General features: G+C 33.5%; 1 protein-coding gene across 1 annotated transcript; it reads left to right on the top strand.

The window, feature by feature from the left end:
- The first annotated feature begins 149 nt into the window (after window positions 1-149).
- Window positions 150-14,454, top strand: LOC118269467 (uncharacterized). Its single transcript, XM_050699460.1, has 28 exons — window positions 150-422; window positions 580-722; window positions 1,176-1,340; window positions 1,491-1,689; window positions 1,773-3,938; window positions 4,507-4,647; window positions 5,134-5,274; window positions 5,710-5,843; window positions 6,304-6,374; window positions 6,775-6,866; window positions 6,958-7,218; window positions 7,314-7,499; window positions 7,822-7,946; window positions 8,028-8,189; window positions 8,280-8,366; window positions 8,700-8,898; window positions 9,373-9,498; window positions 9,891-10,019; window positions 10,629-10,838; window positions 11,206-11,412; window positions 11,693-11,786; window positions 11,986-12,078; window positions 12,267-12,409; window positions 12,491-12,731; window positions 13,130-13,297; window positions 13,723-13,810; window positions 13,971-14,076; window positions 14,290-14,454. Exons 1-28 carry the CDS (start codon window positions 210-212, stop codon window positions 14,452-14,454), a joined length of 6,255 nt encoding a protein of 2,084 aa, XP_050555417.1. The 5' UTR covers window positions 150-209.
- The last annotated feature ends 261 nt before the right edge of the window (window positions 14,455-14,715 follow it).

Below are 14,715 nucleotides of genomic sequence, written 5' to 3'. Positions count from 1 at the left end.
AACCTTTGGGGTAGGAAAACTAAAAAAACTAATTATGTGGATGTGGATAAAAAACTTTTCTTAAAAACATCACAAATCATAAATACTCGTACATCTCCAATGACGTTTCGATTTTCAATATAGTGTCATTTGTAAGTATCTGTGAGTTAAGTGTAGTCGTGAAATGTAAGTAAAAAAGAAATTAAATATACTTACATTAATAAAATAAAATGGCTTCTCCGAGAAGTGAGGCATACGAAGATCCATTTAGAAAACAATCAAATGTATCGAGAACAGTGAGTATAGCAACAGAAGAAGTTGGTAGTAAAAAACAAAGAACAGTGGAAGAACCTGAAATCGAATGGAGTGATCTAATTTTTCTCCCATTTCATCCGGTGTTTAAGTTGTTCGTGCTCGCGGCTGTACTTATCAAAGTAATGCTGGTAAGATTTTCCCTTTTAATGTATTTTTCAATTTTCCATAAATAAATGTAATATTCAAAGTTATATCGGTAACATACATTTATTTAAGTAGGTATGACTACAAAAATAAATTATCAAGAGTTACAGCAAGCAAAGTACATTCTGTAATTTGTTGCAGGGCCCTATACAAGCGGTATACCCAATAGTTTATTGTAACGATGTTATGGATTACCATCCGGTTTTGATCGGTATCAAGTATTGCTATTGGTATTTTTGTGATTCGATTTATGGTATCGATACTTTTCTTCATATAGTACACAGGTATGTAAGTTTTTGAGTAGGCATTAGTTATCATCATAATATCAGCAACAAGACATACACTGCCGAACATAAGCCTTCCCCAATACCACGTATTAACATACGTGGTATTGGGGAAGGCTTATGTTAACACATCAATAGTAATTTCGCAATTTGGTTCGAAGTTTTGTATCAAACTGGTTTTTTTTTACTTCTATGTACACTACCTACCTTCAAAGTGTTACAGCTGATATATGTCTGATACCTCGGAAATGTCCACATCAAACGAAAATGTGACAGTTTTGTTCAATCATTTCAATCGCGTAGTGTTGAAAAAAAAACGAAAATAAACATAAAAGTTAAACTATCGTGAAAGTAATATGTAAATATATTATTAATTTGACGGAGAAGTGACGCATTATTAATATAAATGTATTTTACATGAATTTTTGAATAATTACTTATATTTTATTTTAGGCAAGTAGTGGATAAGGCGATGAGACGCGGGCATTTACCAAAATCGGCATTTTTGTTGTTGATTGATATTTTCTCTCTGCTTCCGTTGTTTCGTTTGGCTGTAAATAATCCCTGCCCACCAGCTCAAGTGTGGCCAAATATTTTAGCATTCAATGAATTTTTAGTGTAAGTATGGTAAACGCTGTCCAAGTAGCTAAATCATTTTTCCACTTTAAAAATGTCAAAAAACAAATTATTTATTTTCCATACTTCCAGAGGCATCCTGTATAGATACTTTTTACAATTCTTACTAATTTAATGTGATTTTTATTTCAGTATTTACAGAATAACAGACTATTTTGCATTACGATCTACTCATTCCTACCTAAAGCTTTTGGTAGGTGGTTCACTCGTGATGGTCATGTGTATCAACTGCATGGCATGCTTCTTTTTACTGGTTACATACCAAGGTTTTTGTGAACGTTGTAATGACAAAGGCGTTTATTTTGATTGGAGAGCATACATATCACACAAAGTAATGAAAATATGTTAAGTATTGTCTGTTGTTGAGTTTATTGAGTTTATTATGAATTCAATGCTTACTTTTATGTTTTTCAGTTTAATGAAACAGATGAGGGATATGCAACATTCATTTATGGAGTAGTATTTATATATTCCTATTTTATTAATATGTACATCGACGATATAATGCCATCTACGATTTTGGAGCATATAGTGGTGTGCTTATTAATGGTGTTGAGCTACGTAGTAGGACATTTCATATTAGTTCCTAAATCCTTTGCTGAATCTACGTTTAGGTTTCGCGAGATTTTCTCATTGTATTCAAGAGTGAAAAAAATTATTGATGAGACTAAAAGAAGAAATCCGAATGATGACTCAGCGAAAATAGTTAAAGAATATTATAAATTGATGTATGAAAAACAGAGTTGTATAGCAAAAGTACCAAAGTTTTATACAGGGCTACCTAGATATTTGAAACTTGAAATTATGCAGGATTTACTATGGCCATTATTTTATCATAGTCCTACTTTGAGGAAAACAAGCTATCCCTTTCGACGTCTGATAAGTAACCTTGCAGTTATGAGTTTGAAGTTACCGGGCGAGAAATTTTTTACAGGGTTAAATAATACTGGTTCTTTGTATTATCTCAAATCCGGGATACTCCAACTCATTTCACTAGATGATGGAGTAACACCGATTCTCTCTGTTACTGCTGGGACAATATTTGGAGACATAAGCTTTTTGGTGCCTCATATAAAAAGGAAGGTAATAGTTCGCTGCGTCACATATTGTGAATTCTACTATGTCAAGCGAGTGGATATAATAGAAGCTTTACACAAATATCCAGAAGACCGAAAAGCTATCTTGAATGATGCCCGGGACAGATTGTCTCACGCAAAAGTATTATTTGCGAACAAAAAAAATATTAGAGGTCTTGATAGAAATGAAGATGAAGGAATCAGTTGGATTAAGAAGCGATGGTGGGAAATATCCAACTTCTTTGAAAGTAACAACCCAGATGAACTTAAGGAAAACTTAAAGGGACATTGTTCACATGATGAAACAATTTATCACTGTCCTAAATATATAGGACAACTTGTTCTATGTAATAAAGCTGAATTACAAACAAATTCGATGTTCACTAGATTCAAATTCCCATGGATACTTAATGTTCGTTCCCAGTTCGGTCGTATATGGTACCGAATTCTCTCTGCCACCGTACTTCTTGTATTGTTCTTGTATCCAATATACTTAGTAAAAGCCCATGTACCGCCATGGTTTGCGTTTTTCACATTTTGTGTAGAGACTATTTATATCATTGATATAGGTGTGTCTCTCATGACTGCAGTGAAGAAACAAAACTCTCTGACGAATACATTTTCCGCAGTTGTTTTTGAACGTTTTAAGAGCATCACTTTTTTTCTTGACATACTATCCACAATTTGGATTGAAGATATAGCGAAAATTTGCGGAGCCCCGCCCGAACTTTATTTAACTCTTCAATTTAATAGAGTCATTAAAGTTTACGTACTTTTTTATGGAGAATATTTAAAATTTGAGGTTCATCATGATCCTATGATTGACATTTTTCGTATAATGGTATTGGCTCAAATCGCCTTTCATATTGTTACTAGCCACGTTGTATTTGAGATGCTCTATTATTTTCCGAAGCTATCTCCTACTTATTTTTTTGGAAAAAGAATATGCTCCAAGGCCTATGTTTCAAACTGCACTGAACCAGATATTCTTGGAGTTACTATCCCATGGTTGTTTGAATGGAGCTATGCCAAAAACCCTGCTTCAAATCTGGCTGATGTATACGTGTCTGCATTACTGAGTTTTTTGGTCTTTATTTTGTATTTGTTTTGTAAAGGAAGATATCTCTCCTATTTATATTTGCATAACATAAAAATAACAAGGTACCAGAGATTTGTTATACGAATTAAGAAGTATTACGAACACTATAGAATACATCAAGATTTACTTAAGAGACTGGATAGGTATCTCACATGTTATTGGAAATACTATAAAGGTATAGACGTATTGGAAAGTAATAAATTAGAAAACGATGCAAGAGCAATATACTGGAAAGCTCAAGGAAATATGTCTAAATCAATCATAAGCCAATCCAAACCGTTCCTTCATGCGGATCCTCACCTTATAGCGGACTTAAGTAGAGCAACGCATTATTTAATTTTTCCCAAAAATTCTAACATATATATGTTCGGAGTTCAAAGCAAAAATGTCGCTTGGGTGTCTCAGGTAAACATATAGTTTTATTATGTAGTAGAAGCTTCTACTAACTAGAACCTTTATAGCCAAAATAATTAACCTATTTCCAAAATCTTTGGATGTGTGCACTACGATCGGTTTTTGACAGAAACTTTATGAACTACTCTCCAATTTATCATAATCCATAGATTTTTAGTCGTTATTTTTATGTAGTAGTTTTAACTACTGATTTTCTATATTACATAGCTAGTTGTTTGTCATGGTCCCAAATTACAGAAGGACTTACTTTTGTAATTTTCTCATGTAAATTGTCATATCATCATCATAATTATAATGGTAAAATAGAAAGGTATATAAAATATCGACCAAAATTTTTTGCCACTATTTATTTTTGAATTTTATGGTACTTGAAGTATAATAAGGCTTATGCCTAAATAGAGGTAATAAATAAATAAAAAAAGAGTAGGAAACAGAAAGTTCTAGATTCTGTGATTATACTTTTCAACATACTGTGTTTATAAAAAAAATATTATTATTGGATTTATTTATATGGAGAAAAAGTTTAAAACAGTTTCTAATCAATTAACTATAATTTTAGGGTTACGCAAAATCCGAGTTTTGTGATGAACAGGGAGAGTTGGTTACGGAATACTATGGACCCGGTTCTTTGCTATCTTTATTTGAAATTTTCCTTGGGGAAGTATCACTTCGATCTTTTATGGCATATACTGATTGCGAAGTAAGTAACAATTATTATAAACATGTACTTATACTAAATTCCAAATCCTTACTGTTATCCAAAAAATGTGTTGATATCCAAGCTGTCATCAGTTAGTTAATAACTTGGGTATATAAATTATTATGTTTTTCGTAATTAAACTCGGCTAGTTTTAAGCCATGCTCAAATTCATGAGTAGTATTCCGCCACACACGACGCGGCGACTGTCGCGAAGCTACAGAATATGAGTTTCTAGCATGGCTTGAAACTACCCGAATTCCTCGACAAATAATTGGTTAAGCCCATCGTGAGATAATCGCGGCTAAACATACGTATATACACATACAGGTGAAATTGAGGACTTCTCCTTTTTTAAATTGGTTAAAAATAAAAAGCAATTTAACTTTATTTTAATTTTAAATGTTAAATGCATTTTGGAAGCTTAATGTAAACCAATGATTCACGTTATTTCCATGATATAAAATGAAAAAAAATAATTTATTGCAGTTAATTTATATACCAGTTAAAGAATTCTTCAATATTTACAAAATGCATCCAAAGGAACATACGTATGTACAAAATTGTGTACAAGAGTTTGGAAGTAGATACAACGACATTTTTCAGGATCATGTCCTGAAACATAGAGATGTAAGTATCTTTGAAAATACAATTGAAGTTGAAAATACTTAGCAGTTCTTTGTTACAACATTTTTTCCCGGGGGGGGGGGGGGGAATTATCCTATGACTTCTCACGCCTTGGGTGCGGCGAGAGGGAATGTTAGACTAAACCACCCCGTTCTTACTCCTGCTATTCGAGCTGGAGCCTTGGTACACCCGCTAGGCAGTCCGCAACACGTTGTTATAGCTACTAATTAGATTTCGGAATACGATTGACGGTTAATTTCAATAACCTATCTATACGTGCTTACTACTCTACCTGTACACTGTCTGTGATACAATTTTGACATAAGCTCCATACAACATGTTGTGTCAAAATTGTATCTCTAGTCAGCAAATCTACAGAGTCTACAGATAGATAGGTTATTGAAACTGGTCGTTAATGATTTCTTCGAATATTTTCAGTATCAACACAAGCTCAGGGATAGGATTCACAATATAAGATCGTCTAGGTCTTCAAATGCTAAAATGATTGCTGACTTTTACGACACTCGATCGTTACCTGTTCAAGGCTTCTTCTGGGGAGATCCAGAATCAAGGTGATTAATAAATTAAGTACCAGTTTACTCACGTAAATAGGTATGTTGAGAAAAGCTCTACTAGTTTCAAGTCATAGAGGTTTTGTTTTTCATGAGCAGCGATGTCACGCGACGTCACGTTGGGCTCACTTAGTAGGCTAGATAAGTAGGGTGCAAAATATTTATCTACTTGAGGTTACCAGTTGAGTTCTATCTCAAAATGCTCAGCCAACTGTCTGACCACAAGTGCCATAAATCGGTGATTCTATTGACATGCTCCTATATCTTCAATTTCATTAGTTTCAAGCCCCGCTAAATGCGCATTTCATATTCACGATGAGCATCATACGATGTTTGCCACGTTTGTGCCGTTAAAAATAATAATTCATAAGTCTCACGAGATTTAAAATACAAAAATAGTTAACACTTCTACAATAAGAAACTTGATATAATGCGTAGTTATAATATTTGCTCGTTCCAGATTCATGCAGTTGTGGATGTTGTTCCGAGTTATAATTGTGTGTATATCCATAATTAGTGCAGCAATGCTAGGTAATAATAACTTTTTATGTCATACTACCGTAGGATATTTATTAGTTACCCGACTATTTTCTTAATGTTCTCGCTTTAAATCAACATGGCAAAAGCTATTTTGCATGACCAGACAAATAGACATTTGATTTCCATTGGCATAAATGGATTTTGTGTAAGGAATAATACTGAAACACTACACTGACTAGTATTGAAAAAAAATGGGTTACAAATAAAAGTCAAACCACATTTGTGATAATTTATTTATTTATTTAGAAAAACATGCATAATTTTACATCTTAAGCCAAACGTTATACAGTTAAAATGTTGAAAATTTACAACAAAGAAAAAAGAAATACAATATTTTTAATTGTCTTACGCTTTGATTTTCTTACGATAATATTGTAGTTGTTGATTGTAGGTGGCGTGGGAGCAGTGTCACGATGGATTTTTATGATGATCAGTGCGTTCTGTGATTGTATTGCGTTCATTGATATCGTCATCAAGTTGTGTGTAAGATTATTTTACCTTATTAGCTTACTAGCTTTTAATCTTCGATTTAAGTGTTATATTTTCTTTGATTTTAGAATTGTGTTAATTTCAGTTACCCTATTACAACAGTCGAGGAATTTACGTTACGGATAAGTCATTATGCTTGAGAAATTACCTGGCAAAAGGATTTTTATTAGACATCATTGGCGTTGTTCCTTGGTTTAGTGTACTTCGCGCTCTTATATCACATGAAATAAGCGACGATAGCACATTTCTTATAAATACAGTTTGCAAGTTTGCCCATATATACATAATTTTTGCATATTTTGATTACATTACGGATGTACCGACTGTGAACTTAACTTACATCATGGTTAGTTGTACCTATTACTTTATTATTTCATTTTTGTCTGCATGGGTGGAGCAATGTAAGGTACTAAAGCATAGTTTCATAATATTTTCTTGCAGGTATTTAAATGGCAGATTGTAAACGTGCTAATCGTTTTGGCATCTAGCCATTTCTTAATGGTTAATTGTGTTAATTTTAAATTTAACGCGAGGAAGGACTTAGTTAGTGTGCTGCTTAGGAATGAATGCTGGATGCCAACGTTATATCATTTACCTAAAAAGTTGGATGGCCACCAACTGCATCTGGTACGTTAATTACAGAATCTTTACATATTAATATTTTTGTATTATGATAAAATCTCGTTAGGTAAATTCTTCAAAAGAGGGTTTTACTTCTTACTTGTAATTATTTGTTTAAGTCCTGCAAGAATATCAAGACATAAAGTAATATGATGTTACTTCTTAAAAAAAAGCTAAAAAAATAATGGTTTAAGATTGGAAACTTAGGAATTGTTTCACAATATCTGATTAATTTTCTACCAAGAAAATATTGTGTACTTTTTAATATTTCATTTTATTTTATGTATCTAGTCATCCTAATCTAAGTGGCTTTCACTTTTTGTTTCAGATATTTGCCCAAAGTTTAAATCTTGCAGGGAGTGGTATGTTAGGGATGAATTTCGGTAGATTTATTATCGATCGTATAAATTTAGGTGTAGGCTTTTTTCTATTTGCCCTTGGTTTTATCTTTTGGTAAGCTTTGTTTATCTATCGTATTTTATCACTTCTTGCATAAGGTACAATTTAAACGAATATTTTTTTATTAATATACAGGTTTATATCTTGTTATACATTAGCGCTATTGATGTTAAACTTTCGTGGAGATACAAGGTTTCAGAATTCGGTACACCAACTTCTAACTTTTCTTACGTCTGAGAGAGTAGAAAATACTATTATTGAGAGAGTAGCGGAGCATTTCCGATATTGTTGGATTAGGTAAGCATTTTAGTTTAATTTCTGTTAATGCAGTTGTTGTAGATGTAAATAAATAATATATAGGTAATGGTAATAATTTAACTGTTTCAGAACCAAGGGAATAAACTTACAGCAATTGACTAATGAACGTATTGGTGCTGTGTTTAGACAGGATTTAAGTTATTATTTCTACAAAAAGTAAGTTTCACTCTTTTGTTGTTAAGGATTTTTTTTATTTATCGTTTTCGTTAAGAACTACAAAGAAGTAAACAAACGATAAAACTGTTTTCAAGGCATGGTCAATAAATACCCTTAGTATAATTTTGCTTTACGTTTAGTAATCGGAACGAGAGCGCGTTCTACGTTCTGATTGGTTGGCTAATCGAGCCGGCCAATCAGAGTGTCGAACGCGCTCTCGTTTTCTCGTTTCCATTACTTTAAACCTAAAGCAAACTCGTACCAAGGGTACAGGCAATGAAAACGTAGATTGATTTTTATGCATAGGTACTTTACTATTTATTTTTGATGCAGAACTTTTATGAGCCTGGATTCAATAATTGGTGGTGGAGAGACAATACAAAGACAGTTGGCCAGCGCCAGTGATGTTGCTTACTATTTGCCCAATCATGACATATTTAGAGAAATGGACATTTGTCGTCACATATGCATTGTACATCGGGGAAGGGTCAATATTTTCAAAAATGGCAAGAAAATGATTATTCTAACTAAGGTGAAATAACTAACAGATATTATTTTTAATTTACAATACCTACTTTTCATATTTTTTTTGGAATGTGAGACAGTCTATCAGTTGGATAACATAATCGTCCAGGGTTGTTCATGCACGCCTGAATCATCTCCCTCAAGTGCATTGCCTTTCAAACTAACACTTGTTGGTTTGAAACTTGTCTTATGCAGGCTAAACTGTTTCAATTTTAACTGTACAGTTAAAGGTAAGCGTCCACAGGCCCGCATCGTACGCATCGCACATATGTATGACGTCATCAGTACGCATCGCATGTAGGCCTTGCTGATGATGCAGCACGTACGATGCGGATCAGTGGACGCAGTTGTATGTCATACAGTCTGCAGTGCACACCTTACGGCACTACAGTATACACAATTGTTCAATTAAACTGCACAATTAAATCGTAAGCGTATATTATTGAGAAATTATCTCATCGAATTTATTATCATTATAAAGGGTGATATATTTGGTCAACTGGAAGGTGTGAAATTACGCCCAGTTGGTGTGACGGCTGTAGCCGATGACCATGTGGATTTGCTACTGATTGAAATATCGGCCTTCCAGGATATCATCACTGATGAGGTGCGCATCCATGTTTTACTTTCTTTGCCTTTTTCTAAGTAGTTTCTAATACACACACACACACACACAACGTCACGCCATTAATCCCCGAAGGGGTAGGCAGAGGTGCACATTACGGCACGTAATGCCGCTATACAATGTACACCCACTTTTCACCATTTGTGTTATAAGTCCCATGTAATAGGGGTGAGCCTATTGCCATATACTGGATCCTAGTAATCTAGTTTCCTAGATAATCCTAGTTTCTAATACTAAATATAATAGTCATATACTGCCCTATTATATGTGAATTGTTTTATAACGCCATAATAAATATGTAATGAATAAAAGTGCTTATACCTTTACTTATTTATTTATTCCAGTTTTAACGTATTATCAAATATATTTTCTAGATGAGATATACAATCAGTAAAAGTAGACAAGCCAAGAATCATTTTATGGCAACCAAAAATGTTTACATTGAAAATCCTTACGACTCCATTACATACCATCTACGTGGACGTAAAATTATAATTTTACCGGTAAGTACTGGTAACTTTCCTACTTATAAAATAAAAGTTGTTTACGAAATAATAGTTGTTTATGGTAAATATAAAAAAGGAGAATTCACACAGCTCAAATTTTATAGAGGAATTGTTAGTACCTAAAACAATATTTACTTATTACTTAATTAAAAATGTATAAAATTCTACACTATTTTTACGAGATGATGTAACGATTCTATAATTTGAACTAGAAGAATCTACCTATTCTTCTACCTAAAAATCCGCTTCACATATTATGTGGTAGTGTACCTATATTGTATCTTTAACAAGGTTCTAAGTGTGGGAGAGCCATGCTTCAGCACGAATGGGCCGGCTCGACCGGAGTGATACCATGGCCTCACCGAAAACCGACGTGAAACAACGCTTGCGTTGTGAGAGTTAGGTTACCGGAGGCCCAATTCCCCCTTCCCAATCCCCGATTCCCCAACAACCCTTAAATTCCTAACACCCAAAAGGCCGGCAACGCATTTGTAACGCCTCTGGTGTTTCAAGTGTCCATGGGCGGCGGCGATTGCTTTCCTTCAGGTGATACGTCTGCTTGTTTACCGTGTTCCATAAAAAAGATTAATTTTTCTATATTTTCAGAGACATGATGTGCTCATAGAAGCTGTTGATGGATCATGGTATTCTCGCTGGCTATATTTAGCATGGTTAATTAGTCCATTTTTCGCGAGTTTTGTGGTCATTGTATGCGCAGCTCTTCCTTCGGGTACGCAATTATCGCCAGGATTACTTGCGTTGCTCTGTGTCACGGATCTTATAGGTTGGGTTAACTTTGTAGCTGAGTTTTATACGGTAAGTTGTCGACCAAAATAAATGTATAAAATACTGTATAATAGAGTAGATGATTTTCATTTTAAATGTCCGTCTTGTAGATTATTAAAAAAAATTAAGTATTTTTTATTTTCTTACGGAAACAAATACTTTCGAAGATAATATTGATTTGAAATGTCGCGTGACGTCACTTCTAGGTACATTTTGTCCGTAGAAATGACGTACCTATTTGCTCCTACTCCTAAACTTTGATTCGTTTTATCTAAGTATTGTTATCTTATATGACAAAATAAAAAAATGTCTAATAGTTTTTCATTACCTAACTGACACACTAAGAAGATTTTTTAGTTTTATACACCGTCATTATCCCTATTATCTTTATTTGCAGGTTGAACTTATAGTAGCTAGGAATAAATTGGCTTACCGTCGTTTTCGTATGAGGAAATTCAGCCATTGGACTTTATATTTAGATGGTTTATCTTTACTGTTACCTCTGGTTACATTATTTACTGGACGCTGGACTTATCAACTGGCAAGACTGCTGAGATTGAAATTCTTTTGGGACTTTGATACTCATTTTTGCCGAGGCTTTACGGTACTTATCTTACTTACAAGTATAGGTAATTTTTGTTATGTTGGGTTAGCGATAAAAGATAAATAATTATTCGTTTCTTTTTTGATGTTTCTGATTTCTGACAATCCGTTTACTAACAATAAGTCACTTATTTGTTTGATTGCTCAGTTTATTGTTTCCTCAAGCGCTATACTTGTATGTACTTTTCACACGACTCTCTTGATGTTAAGTGGTATTTTTTTATGTAGGCTTAATAAGTCATTTTCTAAATAATTATTCAACATAATAATTATCATTTCAGAACCAAAAAGCCCCCTACGTTTTGAAATTCACAATTCTATTGTTACTACTGCACTTTTTTACAACTGGATGGATTTTATTTGGATGTCAGCGTGGTATGTTATTGTTTTAAGCTTAGTCATACAGGGTTACTTATTAAAAGACCATAATCTCGTATGGGGTTGTCTAGAATAGGTAATTTCCAAAATTTTTGTCAAACATACCGATAGGCGGAAATAATTAAGTATTTCAAAATTACAGAAAAGATTATTCTTCTCAAAAATTTAGAGGTGTATTACTTTGTTTCATTCACAGAAGCACAATTTCCAACTGACATCGCAGATATAAGTCATTTGAATACAACTGTTGACTTTACAGAGTGGGCTCCGGTTTATACCAGAAAAGATGGTAATTATATTTCTGCATGTTCAATAATAATACAGATTTATGTGTTTAACCAATTTAGTGTTATTATGTATTGATAACAGTATGTATAGATGTCTTCTATGTAGAATTCGAACTGTTAATTTGTGATGTTATTACTGAGCCAGTTACATATAGTTATATTAAAAAAGATTAATTTGGATTTTTCTCAGGTTGTGCTAGAACTACAAGAACTTTTACTGATAATTACGGTAAAGAAAATCCTTCTTTCGTAGTGCCTACTTATTGGCTTCACGATTATGTGGTTGCCTTAACATATATTTTAATTATCCATACCCAAACCAGCATGGATACAGTAAGTTTATTATAGTTTAACAAGAAATATTATATAATTGATTTTATTTTACAACTGTGATCACCTTTGCATTCTGTTCAGGTAATAGCATTATCCCTTAAGCAACTATATTATAAAATATTTGTGACCTTCTTCATGTATTTGCTGAATATTTGGATAATGGCTTTGGCAATCCATTATGCGTTTAAAAATTTCCGCCTATTGTATAATTACGACTACGGTGTTCAACGGATGTTGGAGTATCTAGCTCACAATGGAATTCATCAAGCTATTCTTGACATAGTAAAAGAGTACACAGATCAATTGTGGACGAGAGAGAAAGGTACGTAAAAGTGTATGTGCAGCAAAACATTGAATTTAGAGATATAAAGTTACAATAGAGTGCTTAGTTAAAAAATAAAACTGCGTGGAATATTTCCTCAATAAGTTATCATATCACATTAGATTAAACAAGAAAGAAAGGTTTACGTGTCTATTTAGTAATAACTTACATTAGAAGTGTGTGCAGCAGAACATTGAAATTAGACGGAAAACTATACATCAGAGTGCTTAGTTAAAAATAAAACTGCGTAGAATATTCCTTATTAAGTTGATCACAGTAGATTCATAATTGTTTTGTACGAAAAGTTGTATTCATATAAGCTCTGTTTGCAGTAAATCCTTTTAGGAATACATTCAAAGCTATCCTATAGAGATATCATTATCATCCTTGTTTTGTAGGCGACTGGCTCCCCGAATTAGTATATGATGCGCCCCCATGTTTACGAAATGATATCTTCTGTTCATTGTACATACATCATTTGGAATCTGCTCCTACCTTCCGCCAACTGCCTGACTACTTTAAAAGACAGTTATGTGCAAGATTTGTGAGAATAGTTATATTTCCAGGTTTGTAACTTAATACATGATATGGTTTAATAGTTTTTTTTTCTGTTGGAAGACATTCAGTGACTAAAAATATAGAGGGTTATAAAAAGAGAATATTATTCAGTATCATCAGCTTCTAGGTGGCCACTGCTGACCAAAGCCTCTTCTCACATGGAGAAGGTTTTAAGCATTTATCGCCACGCTTGCTCAATGCGGGTTGGCGATTTTAAATTTTCTTTCAATTAGAAATTATAAGCCCAGGTTTCCTCACGATGTTTTTATTCACCGTTTGGCAGTAGTATCTATATAAATAATCTTAGAAAGTACACATAACTCGGGAACTAAGAGGATATTATTACTCATTTACAATTTGAACTATTGTTAAACACATACACCTACGTATAACAAAAAGTATGGCTGTTTTATTAAGTTTTATCAAATTTCAGGCAAATGCATTGTACGACAGGGTGACACCTTTAATACGACGTACTTCATTCACCAGGGTGAAGTAGAAAAGTGGATGACCGATGCTAAGTAAGTGTAGATTTTCTAAGTAATCACTGATTCATTATTATACTCTTTCATTTACTTGAAAATTAAGATCCTGTTTAGTAGTGCCTGTTTAATTAGCTGTCAAGAAAAAATACTGTATTTCTATATTTTCTGGTAATGTAATGAATCTTTTTCTTCACAGTGGTGAAGGGAAATTGATTTCTATATTGTATACGAATAGTTATTTTGGACGCATTACTGGATTATATCCTAGTGCTGGCTTTCGGTCCTCGTACTACACACGGACGGTAAGATTTAAAACAATTTGGCTATAATGATTGACTAAAGAATTCATATTAATTGCACAGACTTTTCTATTAAACTAAAGAATCTGCGTTTAAACCGATTATACACCATTATGTATAGACTTTCAAAATAATTATTATGTCAGAAGGTAAGTACCGGAAATAATAAAATTGTAAATGAAATGTAATTATTGACTTCATTGTACAATTATGCAGGTTGTGGACCTCGTCTACTTGAGTCTAGCAAATTGGGAAGACCTATTGGAGTGCTACCCAGAAGTCAAGAGCCTCATTTATAGTACCTCCAAGCCAAAGAACACAGACTTTCTCAAAAACCTGTACGTGTTTGCCGCTTTTTTCATTTGTAGGATTTTTTTCTAAACGTTGCCCCACTCTGTTATTTTCTCCCGTGTCGTGGGTGCGTTTACAAACATACAAGTTCATATGAAAATATCACCCAGACCAGAAACAACAATTTGTGGCACACACAAAGAGTTGCTCCGTGCGGGTATCGAACCCGCTACACGTTGCACGGCAGCCAGTTGGACAATCACTGCGCCAACCGTGCAGTCATTAATTATAATTGAGTGGAAGAACATTGCTACTAATAATGTAACAAAGTCGATGTCTGTATATTTATTT

Source organism: Spodoptera frugiperda, chromosome 2 (assembly GCF_023101765.2).
Source record: "Spodoptera frugiperda isolate SF20-4 chromosome 2, AGI-APGP_CSIRO_Sfru_2.0, whole genome shotgun sequence".
Taxonomy (NCBI): domain Eukaryota; kingdom Metazoa; phylum Arthropoda; class Insecta; order Lepidoptera; family Noctuidae; genus Spodoptera; species Spodoptera frugiperda.
The sequence above is the reverse complement of the archived record's forward strand: the minus strand, read 5'-3'. Positions and strand labels throughout refer to the sequence as shown.